Consider the following 20787-nt stretch of genomic DNA (forward strand, 5'->3'; position numbering starts at 1 on the left):
CGGTGACCCAGAGAAGAGACTGAGTTAGAGGTAGTGCTCTCCACGGTGACCCAGAGAAGAGACTGAGTTAGAGGTAGTGCTCTCCACAGTGACCCAGAGAAGAGACTGAGTTAGAGGTAGTTCTCTCCACAGTGACCCAGAGAAGAGACTGAGTTAGAGGTAGTGCTCTCCACAGTGACCCAGAGAAGAGACTGAGTTAGAGGTTGCCGGACAGCAGTGTCGATTTTAGCATGTAAATATTGGTGGGGCAAAATCCCAAAACAAAAGTGGGATGCATGCCAGCAAAGCCACTACACAACACAACACTAAACAATACATGAATTGCACTATAATGGTGACAAACGGTGCCCACAAACTGTTAAGGCCTCCATAAAGCTGTCCCAACAGCAGTCCCAACATATTGCTTCTGCTACACCTGATTATCAGGGGAGCTTCATCTGGCAGCGAAACAGTTCATTCAGCATCATTTACTGCCCTTTAAAAAAACATAGCTGATATGGCTGACTTGTTTAAACAAATGTGGTTTCTACTGACAATTGAGATGTACAAACTATGGCATAAGGGGACGACGAGCGAATAAGAGGCAATCGTAATTTTGATTAAGACATTAGTGAGAGAGCTAGGACAGACGTAGTCAATATAACTGTTTATCACTTTTGAAATGTACAGCGACAGAATTCGGAACAAATCCAATTTTATTTGTCACATACACATGATTAGCAGATGTTAATGCGAGTGTAGCGAAATGCTTGTGCTTGAATACAGGTGCAGGAGAGCAGAGAGTTGTGATCTACTGGTGTTGAAGTCAGGTGCAGGAGAGCAGAGAGTTGGCTCTACTGGTGGAGAAGTCAGGTGCAGGAGAGCAGAGAGTTGGCTCTACTGGTGGAGAAGTCAGGTGCAGGAGAGCAGAGAGTTGTGATCTACTGGTGTTGAAGTCAGGTGCAGGAGAGCAGAGAGTTGGCTCTACTGGTGGAGAAGTCAGGTGCAGGAGAGCAGAGAGTTGTGATCTACTGGTGTTGATGTCAGGTGCAGGAGAGCAGAGTTGTGATCTACTGGTGTTGAAGTCAGGTGCAGGAGAGCAGAGAGTTGTGATCTACTGGTGTTGAAGTCAGGTGCAGGAGAGCAGAGAGTTGGCTCTACTGGTGGAGAAGTCAGGTGCAGGAGAGCAGAGTTGTGATCTACTGGTGTTGAAGTCAGGTGCAGGAGAGCAGAGAGTTGTGATCTACTGGTGTTGAAGTTAGGTGCAGGAGAGCAGAGAGTTGTGATCTACTGGTGTTGAAGTCAGGTGCAGGAGAGCAGAGAGTTGTGATCTACTGGTGTAGAAGTCAGGTGCAGGAGAGCAGAGAGTTGTGATCTACTGGTGTGGAAGTCAGGTGCAGGAGAGCAGAGTTGTGATCTACTGGTGTTGAAGTCAGGTGCAGGAGAGCAGAGAGTTGTGATCTACTGGTGTAGAAGTCAGGTGCAGGAGAGCAGAGAGTTGTGATCTACTGGTGTGGAAGTCAGGTGCAGGAGAGCAGAGAGTTGTGATCTACTGGTGGAGAAGTCAGGTGCAGGAGAGCAGAGAGTTGTGATCAGGGACACACTTTATTCAGCAGAAGCAAACAACAGACGGACGCAACAGTGTCCAGCAAACCTCCATCCAAAGGCAAAAGTGCAAAGGGCGACAAAATCACAAATAAGCAAAAATGTTTAACAATTAACCACACAAAGACATGGGGGGAACAGAGGAAGATATGCAGTTGATTAGGGGATGTAAGCCAGGTGTGCGGGGAACAAGACAAAACAAATGGAACAATGAAAAGTGGAGCGGCGATGGCTAGAAGACCGGTGACGTCGACCGCCGAACGAACAAGGAGGGGAGCCGACTTCGGCGGAAGTCGTGACACCCTGGCATATTACATCATTTATGCAGCAGTATACAAGACATTTTTGGACTCACCTTGTTGTGCTGTGCTCACTTGAACAGAAGGTGGTCCTTCTTGTGGGTAAATTTTCTCATCAAACTTTTTCATCAAAGTCTGCTATTCTCTGGATTTATGGTACTGTCAAGACAACTGGGGACTCAAAAAAAAAAAACAAGGTAGAGTCATGAAGTCAGTGATTTTCAGGTCGTAACTCTAGAAAGAGGCCCGAGTTCCCGGCTTGGTATTCCGAGATGGATAACCGCTCAAAACGTATTTTCCTAGTCGGAGATCATTTTTTCAGAGTTCTGAAGTCTGAGATTTCCCAGTTCTGAGTTCCCAGTTGTGTTGAACACACTGAAGTCTGAGATTTCCCAGTTCTGAGTTCCCAGTTGTGTTGAACTCCCTGAAGTCTGAGATTTCCCAGTTCTGAGTTCCCAGTTGTGTTGAACTCACTGAAGTCTGAGATTTCCCAGTTCTGAGTTCCCAGTTGTGTTGAACACACTGAAGTCTGAGATTTCCCAGTTCTGAGTTCCCGGTTGTGTTGAACTCACTGAAGTCTGAGATTTCCCAGTTCTGAGTTCCCAGTTGTGTTGAACTCACTGAAGTCTGAGATTTCCCAGTTCTGAGTTTCCAGTTGTTTTCAATGCGGCAGAAGTCATGCTGAATTGAAGGCTTGGCCAATGTATTCAATATTTTCTGGCCCATGGTGTTGCATGTGAATGTTTAACATTTTAAGCTTGGAAAAGAGACCCTTAAATCCAGACTTGGACCACACACCCTCTCCACTGAATAGCAGGCTAGTTATTGCTTTGCAGCACTTGCAGTTAGCCACTGATTCCTTTCAAACCACTCGTTGTTGAATTTGCAATTACCAACTTGTTGTGTAATGTTTATGTCCAATGGCCGATGAGCACCGATATGTTTTATCTATAATTTCTCTTCATATGACAAGGATTGAAAAGGATTTGCCAGTAGATTGTCGACTTGATTCATGATGATGATTCCTTGTCTAGCTTGCTAGCAAAGATTTTGAAAGTATGATGTTGATATGATCAGTCTAATCAAAGCTATGGTAGATATAATGTGATTTGACGTAATTTTATCTGTGGCCAATTGAGTCTTCTTGGATGGGCACTTCTAATGTAACTCTATGGCAGCACCCAAGAGGCTTGAATTTTCAAGCTTGCCTATAGATTTTGACGTGACCAAGTGCTCCCAGGAGTGACAGAACACTGAGCCAATCACGTCAGACACCAAACCCTCCGCTCTGTATTTTCCACCACCACAGAAAGCACTGAACTAGGTTGAAACACCTGCATTTTGGAGCTGCTTTACTCAAGAAAGCAAAAAAAGAGACAAAGTTTGTATGCGGTTTCATGTTATGTGTATTAATGCCAAAATAACATGCAAAATAGTGATGTCATGTGACAGACACTATCCTTATCATGTGACAGACACTATCCTGTGGCAGACACTATCCTTATCCTGTGACAGACATTATCCTTATCCTGTGACAGACACTATCCTGACAGACACTATCCTGTGACAGACACTATCCTTATCCTGTGACAGACACTATCCTTATCCTGTTGCAGACACTATCCTGACAGACACTATCCTTATCATGTGACAGACACTATCCTTATCCTGTGACAGACACTATCCTGACAGACACTATCATGTGACAGACACTATCCTGTGACAGACACTATCCTTATCCTGTGACAGACACTATCCTGTGACAGACACTATCCTTATCATGTGACAGACACTATCCTGACAGACACTATCCTGACAGACACTATCATGTGACAGACACTATCCTGTGACAGACATTATCCTTATCCTGTGACAGACACTATCATGTGACAGACAATATCCTGTGACAGACACTATCCTGTGAAAGACACTATCCTGTGAAAGACACTATCCTGTAAAAGACACTATCCTGTGAAAGACACTATCCTGTGAAAGATACTATCCTGTGAAAGACACTATCCTGTGGCAGACACTATCCTGTGAAAGATACTATCCTGTGAAAGACACTATCCTGTGACAGACACTATCCTGTGACAGACAATATCCTGTGACAGACACTATCATGTGACAGACAATATCCTGTGACAGACACTATCCTGTGAAAGACACTATCCTGTGAAAGACACTATCCTGTGAAAGATACTATCCTGTGAAAGACACTATCCTGTGGCAGACACTATCCTGTGAAAGACACTATCCTGTGACAGACACTATCCTGTGAAAGACACTATCCTGTGTGACAGTAGTACATAGACCTATGGATGACAGACTGAGTTGTCAACACAGGTGTTTTTGTGAGCTCAGCTCTACATGAAGAGGACTTTGGGATGTATCCCAAATGGCTGTGCTGGGGACAATGCTGTCTGGATAGCTGCTTTTGACTGCTTGGGTCCCAGGGACTCCGTCTGTGGCTTGGTTTTGTAAGGGGATCCTGCCTGCCTTAGCCACAGCCACAGATCCAGCACCTTGTCACAATAGTGTATGGCTGGCTGGCCGCCTGGCTGGCTGTCTGGTCACTCCAAAGAGAGAGTTTCAGACCAATTCTTCAGCTGCTTCTCTGTTGCTCCAATTCCAAATTGACCCCACCTTCTGGTCCAGGGGAAGACAACCCTGGTCCTGGGGTGCAGCAGGAGCTTAATGTTTTTTTAATTTAACTGACCTGAAAGACCAGGTTTGTTGAATTTAGGCAATCATTGAACTGATCAATTAGCTCAGTTGGTCAGGTGTGATGTGTGGTGCCTAGTTGGAACAAAATCCTACATGACCTGCTGCACTACAGGAGCAGGGTTCCTACCCTTGCACTAGTCCATAGTAACCAGAGTATTTGAGCGGTCGGAAATCGCTCTTGGAGTGATGCCGCTCCAGCGCTCCACATCGTCTCCAACCGCTCGGCATTCACAAGGGAAAGTCAAAACTGCCGCTCCAAATTAGCTCCATTGATTAAAATCACCTTTTAACCAACACCCATCTATTTGTGACTACCTGGACCTACCATTTGGTTTTGAAGTATTGAAAACCATATGATTTGAATGAAACGTATTTGAATAAACATGAAAGGGTGAATGTAAGAAGCGCTAATCATTTCAACAAAATTTTATAGTAAACAGCATACAGTATAAACACTGTAAATAGGTTGTAAATAGGTCAGGAGCCTGACAGGGAGCCTAAGAAGGAACAACAATTAATTATTTAGGCTATATTATTTCAATTATTTCAAGCCTATGGCCTACAAAGAAAGACATTGTGAAGCGACACTAGGCTGGTAGAGAGTCAGGGAACATTAAGAGCTCAGCATTTAAACAACATTTGGTTGTATTAAATTATTACAGTCTATAAATTGCGCATATAGGCTGTGACTTACTTAGAATTAAATACAAATTAAACGAAAAATGCCTTAAAAGCCATTAGCCACAGCCTTTGAATCAATTTGTAGAAACACCAGTTTGGACCGAGTGGAGCCTGAAGAGCAGACCAGCAGCGGAGAATATCCTCTCCGCGCTTTCAGAGCCACTGGGGATGCTAAACACCATTTGGCCACGCTTGCCAGGCTGGGCAGGGATGCAGAGTTTTTAAAATGTATTTATAGGTATAGGCCTAAAGGTTTATAGGCAAAATAACCCAATCAAAACGGAAAGCTCCTTGAAATTTGGAATATGCCAGGCCTATTGGTCCAAAATCAATGATGGCCTATTGTATAGATAATAGAACAACAATGAAGGAAACGTTTAAGAGCTCAGATGTTTTGTTTATAGATACTTTGCTACAATGACACACTTAATTAGCTACCCATCTCATTCCTTTCTTTTAGCATGTGCACGTAGTAAGTACACCATCAGGCTTTCGGGACATTATATCACCACAGTCCCTCTGTACGTCACCTTGGTTTTGCACCTGTGTGTTTTATCAGTTTCTTTAGCGAACTCAATGACAGTAGCTAAAGAAAGGGGATATGGCAGCACACAAGAATACCACCAATGCATGCTGGGCGGGGCCTGCCCTGAGCTGGTGAAGTGAGCGTTACTGGAGCGGGCGGGAAAGACGAAATTCGCTCAGCACTCCAGTTAAATTGGGTACGCTCCTCGCCCCACTCCAGCGCCACTCCGCTCACATACTCTGATAGTAACTAATGTGGATTTGAAAATGCCTGATAGGTTTAAGCAATATGGTAATAGCTTCACCAACATGATGGTGGAATTTTGGCATATTGCTTTTACCTATACCAGTCATTTCAGATTTACACCTGTGTGTTTTAAAGACTAGTGCCTAGGGAGTAGGGGATAGGGAGTAGGGGCTAGGGCGTGGGGTTGATTTGGAGCTGGTGAGAGACTATTGGCTAGGGTGTAGGGTTGACTTGGAGCTGGTGAGAGACTAGTGGCTAGGGAGTAGAGTTGACTTGGAGCTGGTGAGAGACTAGTGGCTAGGGAGTAGAGTTGACTTGGAGCTGGTGAGAGACTAGTGGCTAGGGAGTAGAGTTGACTTGGAGCTGGTGAGAGACTAGTGGCTAGGGTGTAGGGTTGACTTGGAGCTGGTGAGAGACTAGTGGCTAGGGAGTAGAGTTGACTTGGAGCTGGTGAGAGACTAGTGGCTAGGGTGTAGGGTTGACTTGGAGCTGGTGAGAGACTAGTGGCTAGGAAGTAGGGAGTAGGGTTGATTTGGAGCTGGTGAGAGACTAGGGAGTAGATTGATTTGGAGCCGTGAGAGACTAGGGAGTATGGGCTAGGGCGTAGGGAGAAGGGTTGATTTGGAGCCATGAGAGACTAGTGCCTTGTTGTGGGTCAGTCAGCTGTCCATGTTGACCCCATAACGTGGTGTGACGCAACAGGTGTGTTTTGTGTGTCAGGGTCAAGCCAAGTGGTATCTGTTACTTCACCATCATGTAGAGCTACCGTGTGTGGATCAACATCAACAACATGCAGATATCTGACACTCAACTATTAGAGGACCCTGAGCTCAGATTCATTACATAGTGTTTTTAGATTGGAGGAGATTATTTCATAGATTTACAGTAAATGTCAAGTGGGGTATCAATAAATGAACGTTTTTTTTCAAATACAGTACAGTAATGTTTTACACGTGGGAATAGTCCAAAGCAATGTCAGACAGACGTGTTGTTATTTTGGGTTCTGTATTGAAATTAGCTAATGTATCGCGATCCTATGATCGAGGTCTGTTCATGTTTGGTCGGTGCCTGTGACCCCGTATGCCACAGTGGGAGGGCCCAGGAGAGAGCGTGTTCACGGCCCAGCCCCCTTGACGTGACAGCTGGGCGAAGCGGACTTAGACAGCAGTGGTATCCCTCTCCTAAGTTAAGCAGTGTCAAACTGAACTGAAGTTGGGAACGATTGGAAATCCGCGTGAAACAAGTGTCTGTTCAGTTCCAACGAAACCTATCTTAAATTAATCGTTCTAAATAACCTGTGCTTTCGCAGAGCTGACTGATCTCTGTGAGATTGCAAAAACATTCTCTATAAAACATTGTTGCCTACTGTTTACCGCAAAAATGATGATGCACTCGTCTCAGAAGGACACAACCTACACAAAGATATTTGTAGGAGGTCTTCCATATCACACCACGGACTCCAGTCTCAGGAAATACTTCGAAGTGTTCGGTGATATCGACGAGGCTGTTGTTATAACGGACAGACAGACGGGCAAATCCAGAGGTTATGGATTCGTAAGTATTATAGATGTACATTTGAATGTCATTGTGATTGATTGATCGATCGATTGCGTAATTAGTTTGTCATATTGTTAAATGCAGACATTATGGGTAGAATCTTAAATGTATCCAGCACCAATATGTCTTGAATGAAAAAGGCTGTCATTCGCCTATCCATAATGCGTCTGATGTTACTTATTGATTCACACAATTTTGTAGCCCATTTATGAACGGTCAATGAATTGCAGTTCCGGAATGGGCTCACCGTTCTGTTCTGCTAAGTATTCTGCTGAAGCTCAGGCGTGGTGTCTTGGGCTCACCGTTCTGTTCTGCTAAGTATTCAGCTGAAGCTCAGGCGTGGTGTCTTGGGCTCACCGTTCTGTTCTGCTAAGTATTCTGCTGAAGCTCAGGCGTGGTGTCTTGGGCTCACCGTTCTGTTCTGCTAAGTATCAGCTGAAGCTCAGGCGTGGTGTCTTGGGCTCACCGTTCTGTTCTGCTAAGTATTCAGCTGAAGCTCAGGCGTGGTGTCTTGGGCTCACCGTTCTGTTCTGCTAAGTATCAGCTAAAGGTCAGGCGTGGTGTCTTGGGCTCACCGTTCTGTTCTGCTAAGTATTCAGCTGAAGCTCAGGCGTGGTGTCTTGGGCTCACCGTTCTGTTCTGCTAAGTATTCTGCTGAAGCTCAGACGTGGTGTCTTGGGCTCACCGTTCTGTTCTGCTAAGTATTCTGCTGAAGCTCAGGCGTTGTGTCTTGGGCTCACCGTTCTGTTCTGCTAAGTATTCAGCTGAAGCTCAGGCGTGGTGTCTTGGGCTCACCGTTCTGCTAAGTATTCTGCTGAAGCTCAGGCGTGGTGTCTTGGGCTCACCGTTCTGTTCTGCTAAGTATTCTGCTGAAGCTCAGGCGTGGTGTCTTGGGCTCACCGTTCTGTTCTGCTAAGTATTCTGCTGAAGCTCAGGCGTGGTGTCTTGGGCTCACCGTTCTGTTCTGCTAAGTATTCTGCTGAAGCTCAGGCGTGGTGTCTTGGGCTCACCGTTCTGTTCTGCTAAGTATTCTGCTGAAGCTCAGGCGTGGTGTCTTGGGCTCACCATTCTGTTCTGCTAAGTATCAGCTGAAGCTCAGGCATGGTGTCTTGGGCTCACCGTTCTGTTCTGCTAAGTATTCTGCTGAAGCTCAGGCGTGGTGTCTTGGGCTCACGAGGTCCACGGTGATGTGATGGAATCACCCTAGAATTGCTGACTTGTGCTTCATAAACCATGTCTTTACCTTCAACTAATGAAGGAACATTTTTCTCTACACTTTTCCTTATTCTGATTGTAATACCCTCGTGTTTTTCTTATTGAGACGTGATCAATACTTTTAAATGAATTGTAGTTCAATGACCAGCTTTAGCCAGCCTCCCCACTGAGTGAACATCTGATCAATTCAGACAACGGAAACATGTATTGATTCTGTATTCTTCCCTTTCCGTCCCTCAGGTGACGATGGCAGACCGGGCGTCTGCGGACCGAGCCTGCAAGGACCCAAACCCCATCATCGACGGCCGGAAAGCCAATGTGAACCTGGCCTACCTGGGGGCCAAGCCCAGGGTCATGCAGCCAGGTGAGGGGATGGACGCGCTGGCGGAGGGCTGCGCCACACGTTTATTTCACAGCTTGGACGACCAAGGTGGCGTACAAACAATGACGAGCTGCTAAAACGAGCAAACTAACCACCTGCTTACAGTATGTTAACACACGGTGTGTAGTATGGTAGATGTGGAACATGGGATTTAGACGAAGTGTACTGTAGTGGGGGGGACACTAGCAGAACAGGCAGTGAAGCTAGTGTGAATGAAGATAGGTTATTTTTACAGACACCAAATGTTTAAAATGTGTTTTTTTTCCTACCATCTACCTGATCTATAAGTACTTGAGCAGTTACATTGGAAGCACTGATCACATTTGATATAATGGGATTATAATGCATTTATAATATGTGTATATAGTTCAAGCTTTAGATTGAACACATAACGGTAGAGTTAAAAACAACTTGTTCCTATTCCAGGTTTCTCATTTGGTGTTCCTCAAATCCATCCAGCGTTCATCCAGAGGCCTTATGGGTATGTTATGACATAGTGATACTCCTTGTCTTGTTGGACGTGTGTCATATTAAAACAACATATTTCACTCCACCTGTCCAGTGTATGTGACAATAACATGTATTTCATTTTTATTAACATCTTTTACAGGGTAGAAAATGTTCAACTAGTGTAAGGTTGTAGAACTACCGTAACTTTCCCAAGATGTTCCAGAAATCCCAGTTAGAAGATTGGGACATTGGAAAAGTTACCAGAATTTTTCAACCCTAAACTAGTTGTAGAATATCATACTGTTACACCACCTGTTTTGTTCAGAGCTGATCATTTTGAATGATCTATGTGCCCGTTTCTATTCTTACCCGCAGTATCTAGTGATTTTCATCTTTTAAAAAATACCTTGGATTGTAAAATGTAATGTTTTCTTTCTCTAGAGTGGTGTGACTGTAAGCCCCGCCCATTCATTCTCTTTTGAGTGTGGAGGTGTGACTGTAAGCCCCGCCCATTCATTCTCTTTTGAGTGTGGAGGTGGGACTGTAAGCCCCGCCCATTCATTCTCTTTTGAGTGTGGAGGTGGGACTGTAAGCCCCGCCCATTCATTCTCTTTTGAGTGTGGAGGCGGGACTGTGTCTTGTGTGGTGTGCATCTCTGCGTGCCATTCTTAGATTCTAAAGCGTGAATCTAATTCTGATTCTAAACGTGATGTCACCAGTTGTCAATGTCTATCTCTCTCTGATCTGACAGGCTGGCTTACGGGTAAGAAACTGTATCTGATGGAGGGACATGATGGTTTGAGGATGAATAGCTGAGTCTGCATTGGGCAGATCACTAACGTCTTACCAGTATACTCTGACACACACAAACAAGCTGAAATGGTGATTAGATGCATGGAAGTTGGTTTTATTGTCATCTTTCTGTTGCGGTTTTCCATAGTCCATAGATTGGTGTGCGTGCCTTTGTTTCAGTATGAAGTGGTTTTCAGCTGAACTGCGTGCTTCCCTTACGGGGGTGGGGGGGGGGGTTCAGGAGTGGTGGTTGAGGGATGTTCCTGCAGACTCTAAGAGTTTGGATATTTCAGATTTAACTTTGTCACGGGGTGTTGATTCTGATCTGTTTTTTTAACTTGATTTTTAACGATTGATTGTGCTGTAGCCTGTGTCCCCCCTCCCCCCCCTCCCCCGTTTCTTAGTTAACAACGTTATCATATGTTTTGTTGTTGATGGGGTTGATCACCAGTGTTGCTACGTGACTTGTCTAGGACCTTCCAAATCCCCCCGCACAACAAAACAACTCTTGGCTTGCATGTTGGAGATCCTTTCCTACCTTTGGTTTTCTCTACTCATGATGTTGTGGTTTCTGTTTTCTTTCTCAAATTAACCCATTGCTTCCTCCTGTAGCTCACATCATCTTCTTCTTATCTCTTTCCCTCCTGCTCATGACGTAGACCAGGAACCAACTCAGTGAAAGATATTTGATGGCTAGAACTAAGGTTGCAAAGGCAGGGTATATATTACTGTAAACTTTCCAAAATTTATATTGGTATCTTTCAAGGATTTTATGTAATCTGTCACAATACATCTAGTGGCCCGTTTGGGTACTTCAGGTTAGCTCAGGTGTCTAATTATCTCTGGTCCTCTCTCCGGCCTTATCACAAGTAAAATATATGAAATCATTTAATAAGATGATTTTAAAACAGAAAATAGAATGATAAAGCTGTCAAACATTATCCTAAATACAATGACAAAGCTGTCAAACATTATCCTAAATACAATGACAAAGCTGTCAAACATTATCCTAAATACAATGACAAAGCTGTAAAACATTCTCCTAAATACAAAACCATCAACTTAATGAATATCATTGGTGTTTAATATGAGGGTTTCAGCATGAAACTATTTGAGTTATTTTACTATGTCAACATGTATTTGTTGTCAATGTTTTGGAGTCCAACTGGTGCCAGGTGTGATAAAAGCCACCAGTTGGAAGAGTTGCAGAGTTCATTGAAAATAATGCCAGTACCTTGGGACACACGAGACAGTGTGTTTATGGTGTGGATGGATTTGTAATGGAGCCCCTCTACTGGAACAATACAGGGAACTGAGATGACTGAGAACACCCCACACTTCCAAAAGGAACTCGTTTATTCAAACAGACATCCTGATCCACTCTGTTGTCGCTCATTGGTGACCCAATATCTCATTTGTTTTAATACCAAAGGTCTGATTCTAGTTCTCACTGAGTGTAAACTGACAGCAAATGCCAAATGTAAGTAGATTGTAGTGTGGAACATAGATTAATACTAACCAAGATATCCAAGTAGGATACAGAAGTTCTAACCTTTACCATGTAAAGCATACAGCATATTTAAAAGGCATACATACAGCCAGTAAACATGGAGTGTAAACTGATCTCAGATAAGTTGTTTGCAGAGTGGTAAACTACTGGTCAGGCAGCAGCTGTTCACAGTGTTCTACACGGCTTCTCAAATTCCGCTGGAAAATGAGAGTCGCTCGGCGGGGCCCTAAATAATGGATGTCATAGACAGGGCCTTCGCTGGCTCGATCACTCGCTCGCCGGCGGACAACAGGTGGGCTGCCTGAGACATGTGTCCAGGGGCCGGGGGGCCTGTGTGCCTCTGTTCTAGGGGATTACCCATGTGTCTCAGTGATTTACAAAGCACCTTTATTTAGCCCTGAACTTTCAACACAAAATGGCCGCCTGCCATGTTGTCCTCCAACCAGAGGAAAGGTTAATGTCGATCGGACCAGTTTCAGCAGTAGGAGTAGGAGCTCTCCATGTCCTCTGTGTCTTCTACAACTGCCTGTCCTCTGTGTCTTCTACAACTCTGTCTGTTCTCTGTGTCTTCTACATCTCTGCATGTCTTCTACAACTCTGCCTGTCCTCTGTGTCTTCTACAACTCTGCCTGTCCTCTGTGTCTTCTACAACTCTGTCTGTCCTCTGTGTCTCTTCTATAATTCTGTTTGACAGACAGGTGGACTCTGTTACAGTCATAGAGAGACAGACAGGTGGACTCTGTTACAGTCATAGAGAGACAGACAGATGGACTCTGTTACAGTCATAGAGAGACAGACAGGTGGACTCTGTTACAGTCATAGAGACAGACAGATAGACTCTGTTACAGTCATAGAGAGACAGACAGGTGGACTCTGTTACAGTCATAGAGAGACAGACAGGTGGACTCTGTTACAGTCATAGAGACAGACAGATGGACTCTGTTACAGTCATAGAGAGACAGACAGGTGGACTCGGTTACAGTCATAGAGACAGACAGATGGACTCTGTTACAGTCATAGAGAGACAGACAGATGGACTCTGTTACAGTCATAGAGACAGACAGGTGGACTCTGTTACAGTCATAGAGACAGACAGGTGGACTCTGTTACAGTCATAGAGACAGACAGGTGGACTCTGTTACAGTCATAGAGACAGACAGGTGGACTCTGTTACAGTCATAGAGAGACAGACAGGTGGACTCTGTTACAGTCATAGAGACAGACAGGTGGACTCTGTTACAGTCATAGAGACAGACAGGTGGACTCTGTTACAGTCATAGAGACAGACAGATGGACTATGTTACAGTCATAGAGACAGACAGGTGGACTCTGTTACAGTCATAGAGAGACAGACAGGTGGACTCTGTTACAGTCATAGAGACAGACAGGTGGACTCTGTTACAGTCATAGAGACAGACAGATGGACTCTGTTACAGTCATAGAGACAGACAGGTGGACTCTGTTACAGTCATAGAGAGACAGACAGATGGACTAGTAAGTCATGAGGTCACTGAGACAGAGGAAGGGAATAGTAAGTCATGAGGTCACTGAGACAGAGGAAGGGAATAGTAAGTCATGAGGTCACTGAGACAGAGGAAGGGAATAGTAAGTCATGAGGTCACTGAGACAGAGGAGGGGAATAGTAAGTCATGAGGTCACTGAGACAGAGGAAGGGAATAGTAAGTCATGAGGTCACTGAGACAGAGGAAGGGAATAGTAAGTCATGAGGTCACTGAGACAGAGGAAGGGAATGGTTATCCTCCAGAGTTGACCAAGGTCATGCCACGTGCTGCTGTAGGAGAGAGAGAAGAAAGAGAAGACAGAGAAGACAGAGGAAGAGAGAGAAGAGAGAGAAGACAGAGGAAGGGAATGGTTATCCTCCAGAGTTGACCGAGGTCATGCCATGTGCTGCTGTAGGAGAGAGAGAAGAAAGAGAAGACAGAGAAGACAGAGGAAGAGAGAGAAGAGAGAGAAGACAGAGGAAGGGAATGGTTATCCTCCAGAGTTGACCAAGGTCATGCCATGTGCTGCTGTAGGAGAGAGAGAAGAAAGAGAAGACAGAGAAGACAGAGGAAGAGAGAGAAGAGAGAGAAGACAGAGGAAGGGAATGGTTATCCTCCAGAGTTGACCGAGGTCATGCCATGTGCTGCTGTAGGAGAGAGAGGCTCAGCTTGTCCGTTAGTGATGACAAGAGGAGAAAAAATAGCCTCCAGCCTCTCCTGTCACTCTCCCGGACGTGTGTGTGTGTGTGTGTGTGTGTGTGTGTGTGTGTGTGTGTGTGTGTGTGTGTGTGTGGGTGCGTGCGTGCGTGCGTGCGTGCGTGCGTGCGCGCGCATGCGTGTGTGTGCGTGAGTGTGTGTGTGTATGACATGGCACATCTTAGGACAGTTTTAACACCTGGTCTCTGTTTGCTGGAGGTGACTGACGCTCAGGGTGGAAATAGAGCCAAATCTGCCCGGATACACGGGCTTGGATCACTCCATTTATACCCGCTCTGCCTCTCTCTGTCTGTCTCTCTCTCTCTGTCTCTCTCTGTCTCTCTCTGCCTCTCTCTGTCTCTCTCTCTGTCTCTCTCTGTCTCCCTCTGTCTCTATCTCTCTCTCTTCTCTCTCTCTCTCTCTCTCTCTCTCTCTCTCTCTCTCTCTCTCTCTCTCTCTCTCTGTCTCTCTTCCTCTCTCTCTCTCTCTCTTTCTCTCTCTCCCTCTGTCTCTCTCTCTCTCTCTCTCTCTGTCTCTCTCTCCCCATCTTGCTTTTCCAATAATAAACATATTTATATTTACTCAACCATAGGGTCTAAATAAATAAATAAATTAATGTACACCACTACTCACTATAGGATTGATTGTCAAACATTTTACTCATCGCGGTACTCACACAATAGCACTTATCGAAGCTCTATTCAGTAGTACTCATAGCAGGACATAGAGTCATTTTTGAAAAATATTTATAACAATAATATTAGAAAACTAAAGTATGGAATTGAATAATAGAAGATGTTGAAGTGTGAACCTTCATACATAATCCGTCTGTCTCTCTGACTCGTTTTCATTTTCTTCTGTGAGGCTTCTCTTTCATTTTGGTTGACTTTTTATCTGCGTTTGAGGACTTCTCGTGTGTGGGCATGTGGTGTGTGGTGTTGGGACTGATTGTATGTTGACTGGGATAAGTTGAGTTGCAGTTCTTTCTTGATGTGTTGTGGTGCTGTGCGATCAGCTGGCATTGTGAGAGAACCCTCGTTCAGACACAGAGGGCTGGCCGGTATATCATCTCTAATGCATAATTAAAGGATGATGATTCCTGAGCTTCAGACAGAGCTGCTCTGGTTTCATGATGATTCCTGAGCTTTAGACAGAGCTGTCTGGTTTCATGATGATTCCTGAGCTTCAGGCAGAGCTGCTCTGGTTTCATGATGATTCCTGAGCTTCAGACAGAGCTGCTCTGGTTTCATGATGATTCCTGAGCTTCAGACAGAGCTGCTCTGGTTTCATGATGATTCCTGAGCTTCAGACAGAGCTGCTCTGGTTTCATGATGATTCCTGAGCTTCAGACAGAGCTGTCTGGTTTCATGATGATTCCTGAGCTTCAGACAGAGCTGTCTGGTTTCATGATGATTCCTGAGCTTCAGACAGAGCTGTTCTGCTTTCCTTTTGGCTTGAAACCTTCTCTTTTTTACCCAGGGTTCCATTGGGTGGTGTTGCTGTGTTAATGAAATGAGGACTGGGTTGACGTTGTTTTGTCTTTGTGACGCCTGCTTTCCTGTGTTCCTGGGCTCAGTTTCAGTGTGTGTCCCAGATTGCCGAGTGGCTCTGTCTGTCCTCTGACCTTTGACATCTGTGTTCTACAGGATCCCAGCCCACTATGTCTACCCCCAGGCCTTTATGCAGCCAAGCACCATGGTCATCCCTCACAGCATGCAGTCGCCCGCCGCCACGGCCTCCGCCGCCTCCTCCCCGTACCTCGACTACACCGGAGCGGCCTACGCCCAGTACTCAGCCGCAGCCGCCAGCGCCGCGGCCGCCGCTGCCTACGAGCATTACCCGTACGCAGCCTCCCCGGCCCCTGCGGGCTACATGGCTGCAGCAGGGTATGGGTATGCGGTCCAGCAGCCCCTAGCAGCCGCAGCCACCCCGGGAGCAGCCGCAGCAGCCGCAGCCTTCGCCCAGTACCAGCCTCAACAGCTTCAGGCAGACCGCATGCAGTAACTGACCACAACTACCACTATTACTGAGCCTGGATAACAGAAGAGGGGGAGGCTATAGAGAGGAGGGAGGAGGTCATACTCACCCCCAGGACACTACAAGGGGAGAGGTGGGGAGAGAGTGTGAGGATGGGCGAGGGATGTAGAGTGGAGTGTAGTGGTGGTCGTCAATCCTTGGCTTTAGAACATGCAGCGCTGCTACCAAAAGAGCCGGAAGAGAATCATCTCATAACTGAATAGAATCGTCTCATAACTGAAGAGAATCATCTCATAACTGAAGAGAATCATCTCATAACTGAAGAGAATCGTCTCATAACTGAATAGAATCGTCTCATAACTGAAGAGAATCGTCTCATAACTGAAGAGAATCGTCTCATAACTGAAGAGAATCATCTCATAACTGAATAGAATCATCCCATAACTGAATAGAATCGTCTCATAACTGAAGAGAATCATCTCATAACTGAATAGAATTGTCTCATAACTGAAGAGAATCGGCTCATAACTGAAGAGAATCATCTCATAACTGAAGAGAATCGGCTCATAACTGAAGAGAATCGTCTCATAACTGAAGAGAATCATCTCATAACTGAATAGAATCATCCCATAACTGAATAGAATCATCTCATAACTGAATAGAATAATCTCATAACTGAATAGAATCATCTCATAACTGAAGAGAATCATCTCAAAACTGAAGAGAATCATCTCAAAACTGAAGAGAATCATCTCATAACTGAATAGAATCATCTCATAACTGAATAGAATCGTCTCATAACTGAAGAGAATCATCTCAAAACTGAAGAGAATCATCTCAAAACTGAAGAGAATCATCTCATAACTGAAGAGAATCATCTCATAACTGAAGAGAATCATCTCATAACTGAAGAGAATCATCTCAAAACTGAAGAGAATCATCTCATAACTGAAGAGAATCATCTCATAACTGAAGAGAATCATCTCATAACTGAAGAGAATCATCTCATAACTGAAGAGAATCATCTCATAACTGAAGAGAATCGTCTCATAACTGAAGAGAATCATCTCATAACTGAATAGAATCGTCTCATAACTGAAGAGAATCATCTCATAACTGAAGAGAATCATCTCATAACTGAAGAGAATCATCTCATAACTGAATAGAATCGTCTCATAACTGAAGAGAATCATCTCATAACTGAATAGAATCATCTCATAACTGAAGAGAATCATCTCAAAACTGAAGAGAATCATCTCATAACTGAATAGAATAGTTACTTCATTATTCAAATATCATCAGTGTTGTCATCACTAAATTATTGTTTTTTGTTGTTGTCATTATATCAGAAATATTTAATATTTATTCATCAGGACAAATATCTAGAATTATTATTTAAGATATGACCTCATAACCAACCTTTAAGTTTAAGTTAATAATTTTAAGCATATTTAATGTGTAGTAAATTAAATGTGTGATTTTGTACAACTTTCACAAGTGCACTGAAGTCTAATCAGGTATTTTTCCCTCAAATTTCTTAAACAATGTAGATGGTCAAACCAAAAACACTTTTGGTCACTTTTCACCTTTTAATACTTTTAAACCTACATTTTGAACTATGCAATTTGAACTTGTAAAATATATTTAGTGAAATATGTCTTCTACAAATATATATATATATACAGTTGAAGTCAGAAGTTTACATACACTTAGATTGGAGTCATTAAAACTCGTTTTTCAACCACTCCACAAATTTCTTGTTAACAAACTATAGTTTTGGCAAGTCGGTTAGGACAGTTACTTTGTGCAAGACACAAGTAATTTTTCCAACAATTGTTTACAGACAGATTATTTCACTTATAATTCACTGTATAACAATTCCAGTGGGTCAGAAGTTTACATACACTAAGTTGACTGTGCCTGGAAAATTCCAGAAAATGATGTCATGGCTTTAGAAGCTTCTGATAGGCTAATTGACATCATTTGAGTCAATTGGAGGTGTACCTTTGGATGTATTTCAAGGCCTACCTTCAAACTCAGTGCCTCTTTGCTTGACATCATGGGAAAATCAAAAGAAATCAGCCAAGCCCTCAGAAAAAAAATTGTAGACCTCCACAAGTCTGGTTCATCCTTGGGAGCAATTTCCAAACGCCTGAAGGTACCACGTTCGTCTGTACAAACAATAGTACGCAAGTATAAACACCATGGGACCACGTAGCATCATACCGCTCAGGAAGGAGACGTGTTCTGTCTCCTGGAGATGAACGTACTTTGGTGCGAGAAGTGTAAATCAATCCCAGAACAACAGCAAAGGACCTTGTGAAGATGCTGTAGGAAACAAGTACAAAAGTATCTATATCCACAGTAAAACGAGTCCTTTATCAACATAACCTGAAAGGCTCCAAAACTGCCATAAAAAAAGCCAGACTACGGTTTGCAACTGCACATGGGGACAAAGATTGTACTTTTTGGAGAAATGTCCTCTGGTCTGATGAAAAAAATAAAATAAATTTTAAAAAACTGTTTGGCCATAATGACCATCGTTATGTTTGGAGGAAAAAGGGGGATGCTTGCAAGCCGAAGAACACCATCCCAACCGTGAAGCACGGGGGTGGCAGCATCATGTTGTGGGGGTGCTTTGCTGCAGAAGGGACTGGTGCACTTCACAAAATAAATGGCATCATGAGGAAGGAAAATTATGTAGCTATAATTGAAGCAACATTTCAAGGCATCAGTCAGGAAATTAAAGCTTGGTCGCAAATGGGTCTTCCAAATAGACAATGACCCCAAGCATACTTCCAAAGTTGTGGCAAAATTACTTAAGGACAACAAAGTCAAGGTATTGGAGTGGCCATCACAAAGCCTTGACCTCAATCCCATAGAAAATTTGTTGGCAGAACTGAAAAAGCGTGTGCGAGCAAGGAGGCTTACAAACCTGACTTAGTTAACCAGCTCTGTCAGGAGGAATGGGCCAAAATTCACCCAATTTATTGTGGGAAGCTTGTGGAAGGCTGCCCGAAATGTTTGACCCAAGTTAAACAATTTAAAGGCAATGCTACCAAATACTAATTGAGTGTATGTAAACTTCTGACCCACTGGGAATATGATGAAAGAAATAAAAGCTGAAATAAATCATTCTCTCTGCTATTTTTCTGACATTTCACATTCTTAAAATAAAGTGGTGATCCTAACTAACCTAAGACAGGGACATTTTACTTGGATTAAATGTCAGGAATTGTGAAAAACTGAGTTTAAATGTATTTGGCTAAGGTGTATGTAAACTTCCGACTTCAACTGTATATAATAATGTTACTATAATAATGTTTGTACCTATGCAAAACTGGCGTAGAGGAGTGTTAGCTGTCTGTCCTGTGTTCCTATGGGGGTCAGATCAGATCCAGTGAGGGCAGGACAGAAGAGAACAGCTTCCTATGGGGGTCAGATCAGATCCAGTGAGGGCAGGACAGAAGAGAACAGCTTCCTATGGGGGTCAGATCAGATCCAGTGAGGGCAGGACAGAAGAGAACAGCTTCCTATGGGGGTCAGATCAGATCCAGTGAGGGCAGGACAGAAGAGAACAGCTTCCTATGGGGGTCAGATCAGATCCAGTGAGGGCAGGACAGAAGAGAACAGCTTCCTATGGGGGTCAGATCAGATCCAGTGAGGGCAGGACAGAAGAGAACAGCTACTGGCCCAAAGCTGAAGCTTTTCCTGTCTATAGAAGCTGCTCCTCTCTCTATGTTCATTGTTGGAGCACCAGCTACCACACACACACACACACACACACACACACACACACACACACACACACACACACACACACACACACACACACACACACACACACAGCGGAATGTGGAGCTGTTATATTCTAGAATGTTTTTCCTAATGTGCCTTAAAATATTGGTATTTGGAAAGTATTTACGTAGCTTTTAATGAGAAAAGACAGATTAGCACCCTTTAGTTAGTCAGGGAGTAGGACTGTATTGAATAAATAATGTGTTCATGTTATATTAGAGGTATGTTCTCCTGAGCTGTTCACATTGTTATTGTCAGGTATGTCCTACAGCTACAATGATAATTAGGACTTAAAAAAACTAGATATAACGGCATGAAGTAAACCTTTTCTTTATCTATACAACCTATTTTCTTGTTACTTTGTAGATATATTTCTCTTTCTAATTTGTTCGTACAACGAAAGAGAAATGTTACAGCGTAAACTATTAGATATACATTATAATACTTTCTATCCTAAAAAAAACACTGTTTTTAAAATGTTATTTCCATAGCTGTGATTTTATTGTTAACTTTGTGAGATTGACTGTTTTACAATGTTGGGAACTTTTTATACTTGAACTGCTTCATACCAAGGAATATGTTAACACACATGTTATATATAATATATCACTATGTTAACACACATGTTATATATAATATATCACTATGTTAACACACATGTTATATATAATATATGGAATATGTTAACACACATGTTATATATAATATATCACTATGTTAACACACATGTTATATATAATATATCACTATGTTAACACACATGTTATATATAATACATGGAATATGTTAACACACATGTTATATATAATACATGGAATATGTTAACACACATGTTATATATAATA

General features: G+C 43.5%; 1 protein-coding gene across 2 annotated transcripts; it reads left to right on the forward strand.

The window, feature by feature from the left end:
* Positions 1-7200: 7200 nt before the first annotated feature.
* On the forward strand, positions 7201-18538 carry LOC139400992 (RNA-binding protein 24-like). Of its 2 annotated transcripts, none has more exons than XM_071145515.1 (4): positions 7201-7617; positions 9076-9265; positions 9644-9698; positions 15814-18538. In XM_071145515.1, the coding sequence occupies exons 1-4, from the start codon at positions 7444-7446 to the stop codon at positions 16169-16171; spliced, it is 777 nt and encodes a 258-aa protein (XP_071001616.1). In that variant the 5' UTR covers positions 7201-7443; the 3' UTR covers positions 16172-18538. The 2 variants fall into 2 exon arrangements, with proteins under 2 accessions (XP_071001616.1, XP_071001617.1); XM_071145516.1 differs by having other exon boundaries at positions 7208-7617; positions 9076-9199.
* Positions 18539-20787: the final 2249 nt, after the last annotated feature.

The sequence above is a fragment of the Oncorhynchus clarkii genome, unplaced genomic scaffold (assembly GCF_045791955.1).
Source record: "Oncorhynchus clarkii lewisi isolate Uvic-CL-2024 unplaced genomic scaffold, UVic_Ocla_1.0 unplaced_contig_10537_pilon_pilon, whole genome shotgun sequence".
Lineage (NCBI taxonomy): Eukaryota > Metazoa > Chordata > Actinopteri > Salmoniformes > Salmonidae > Oncorhynchus > Oncorhynchus clarkii.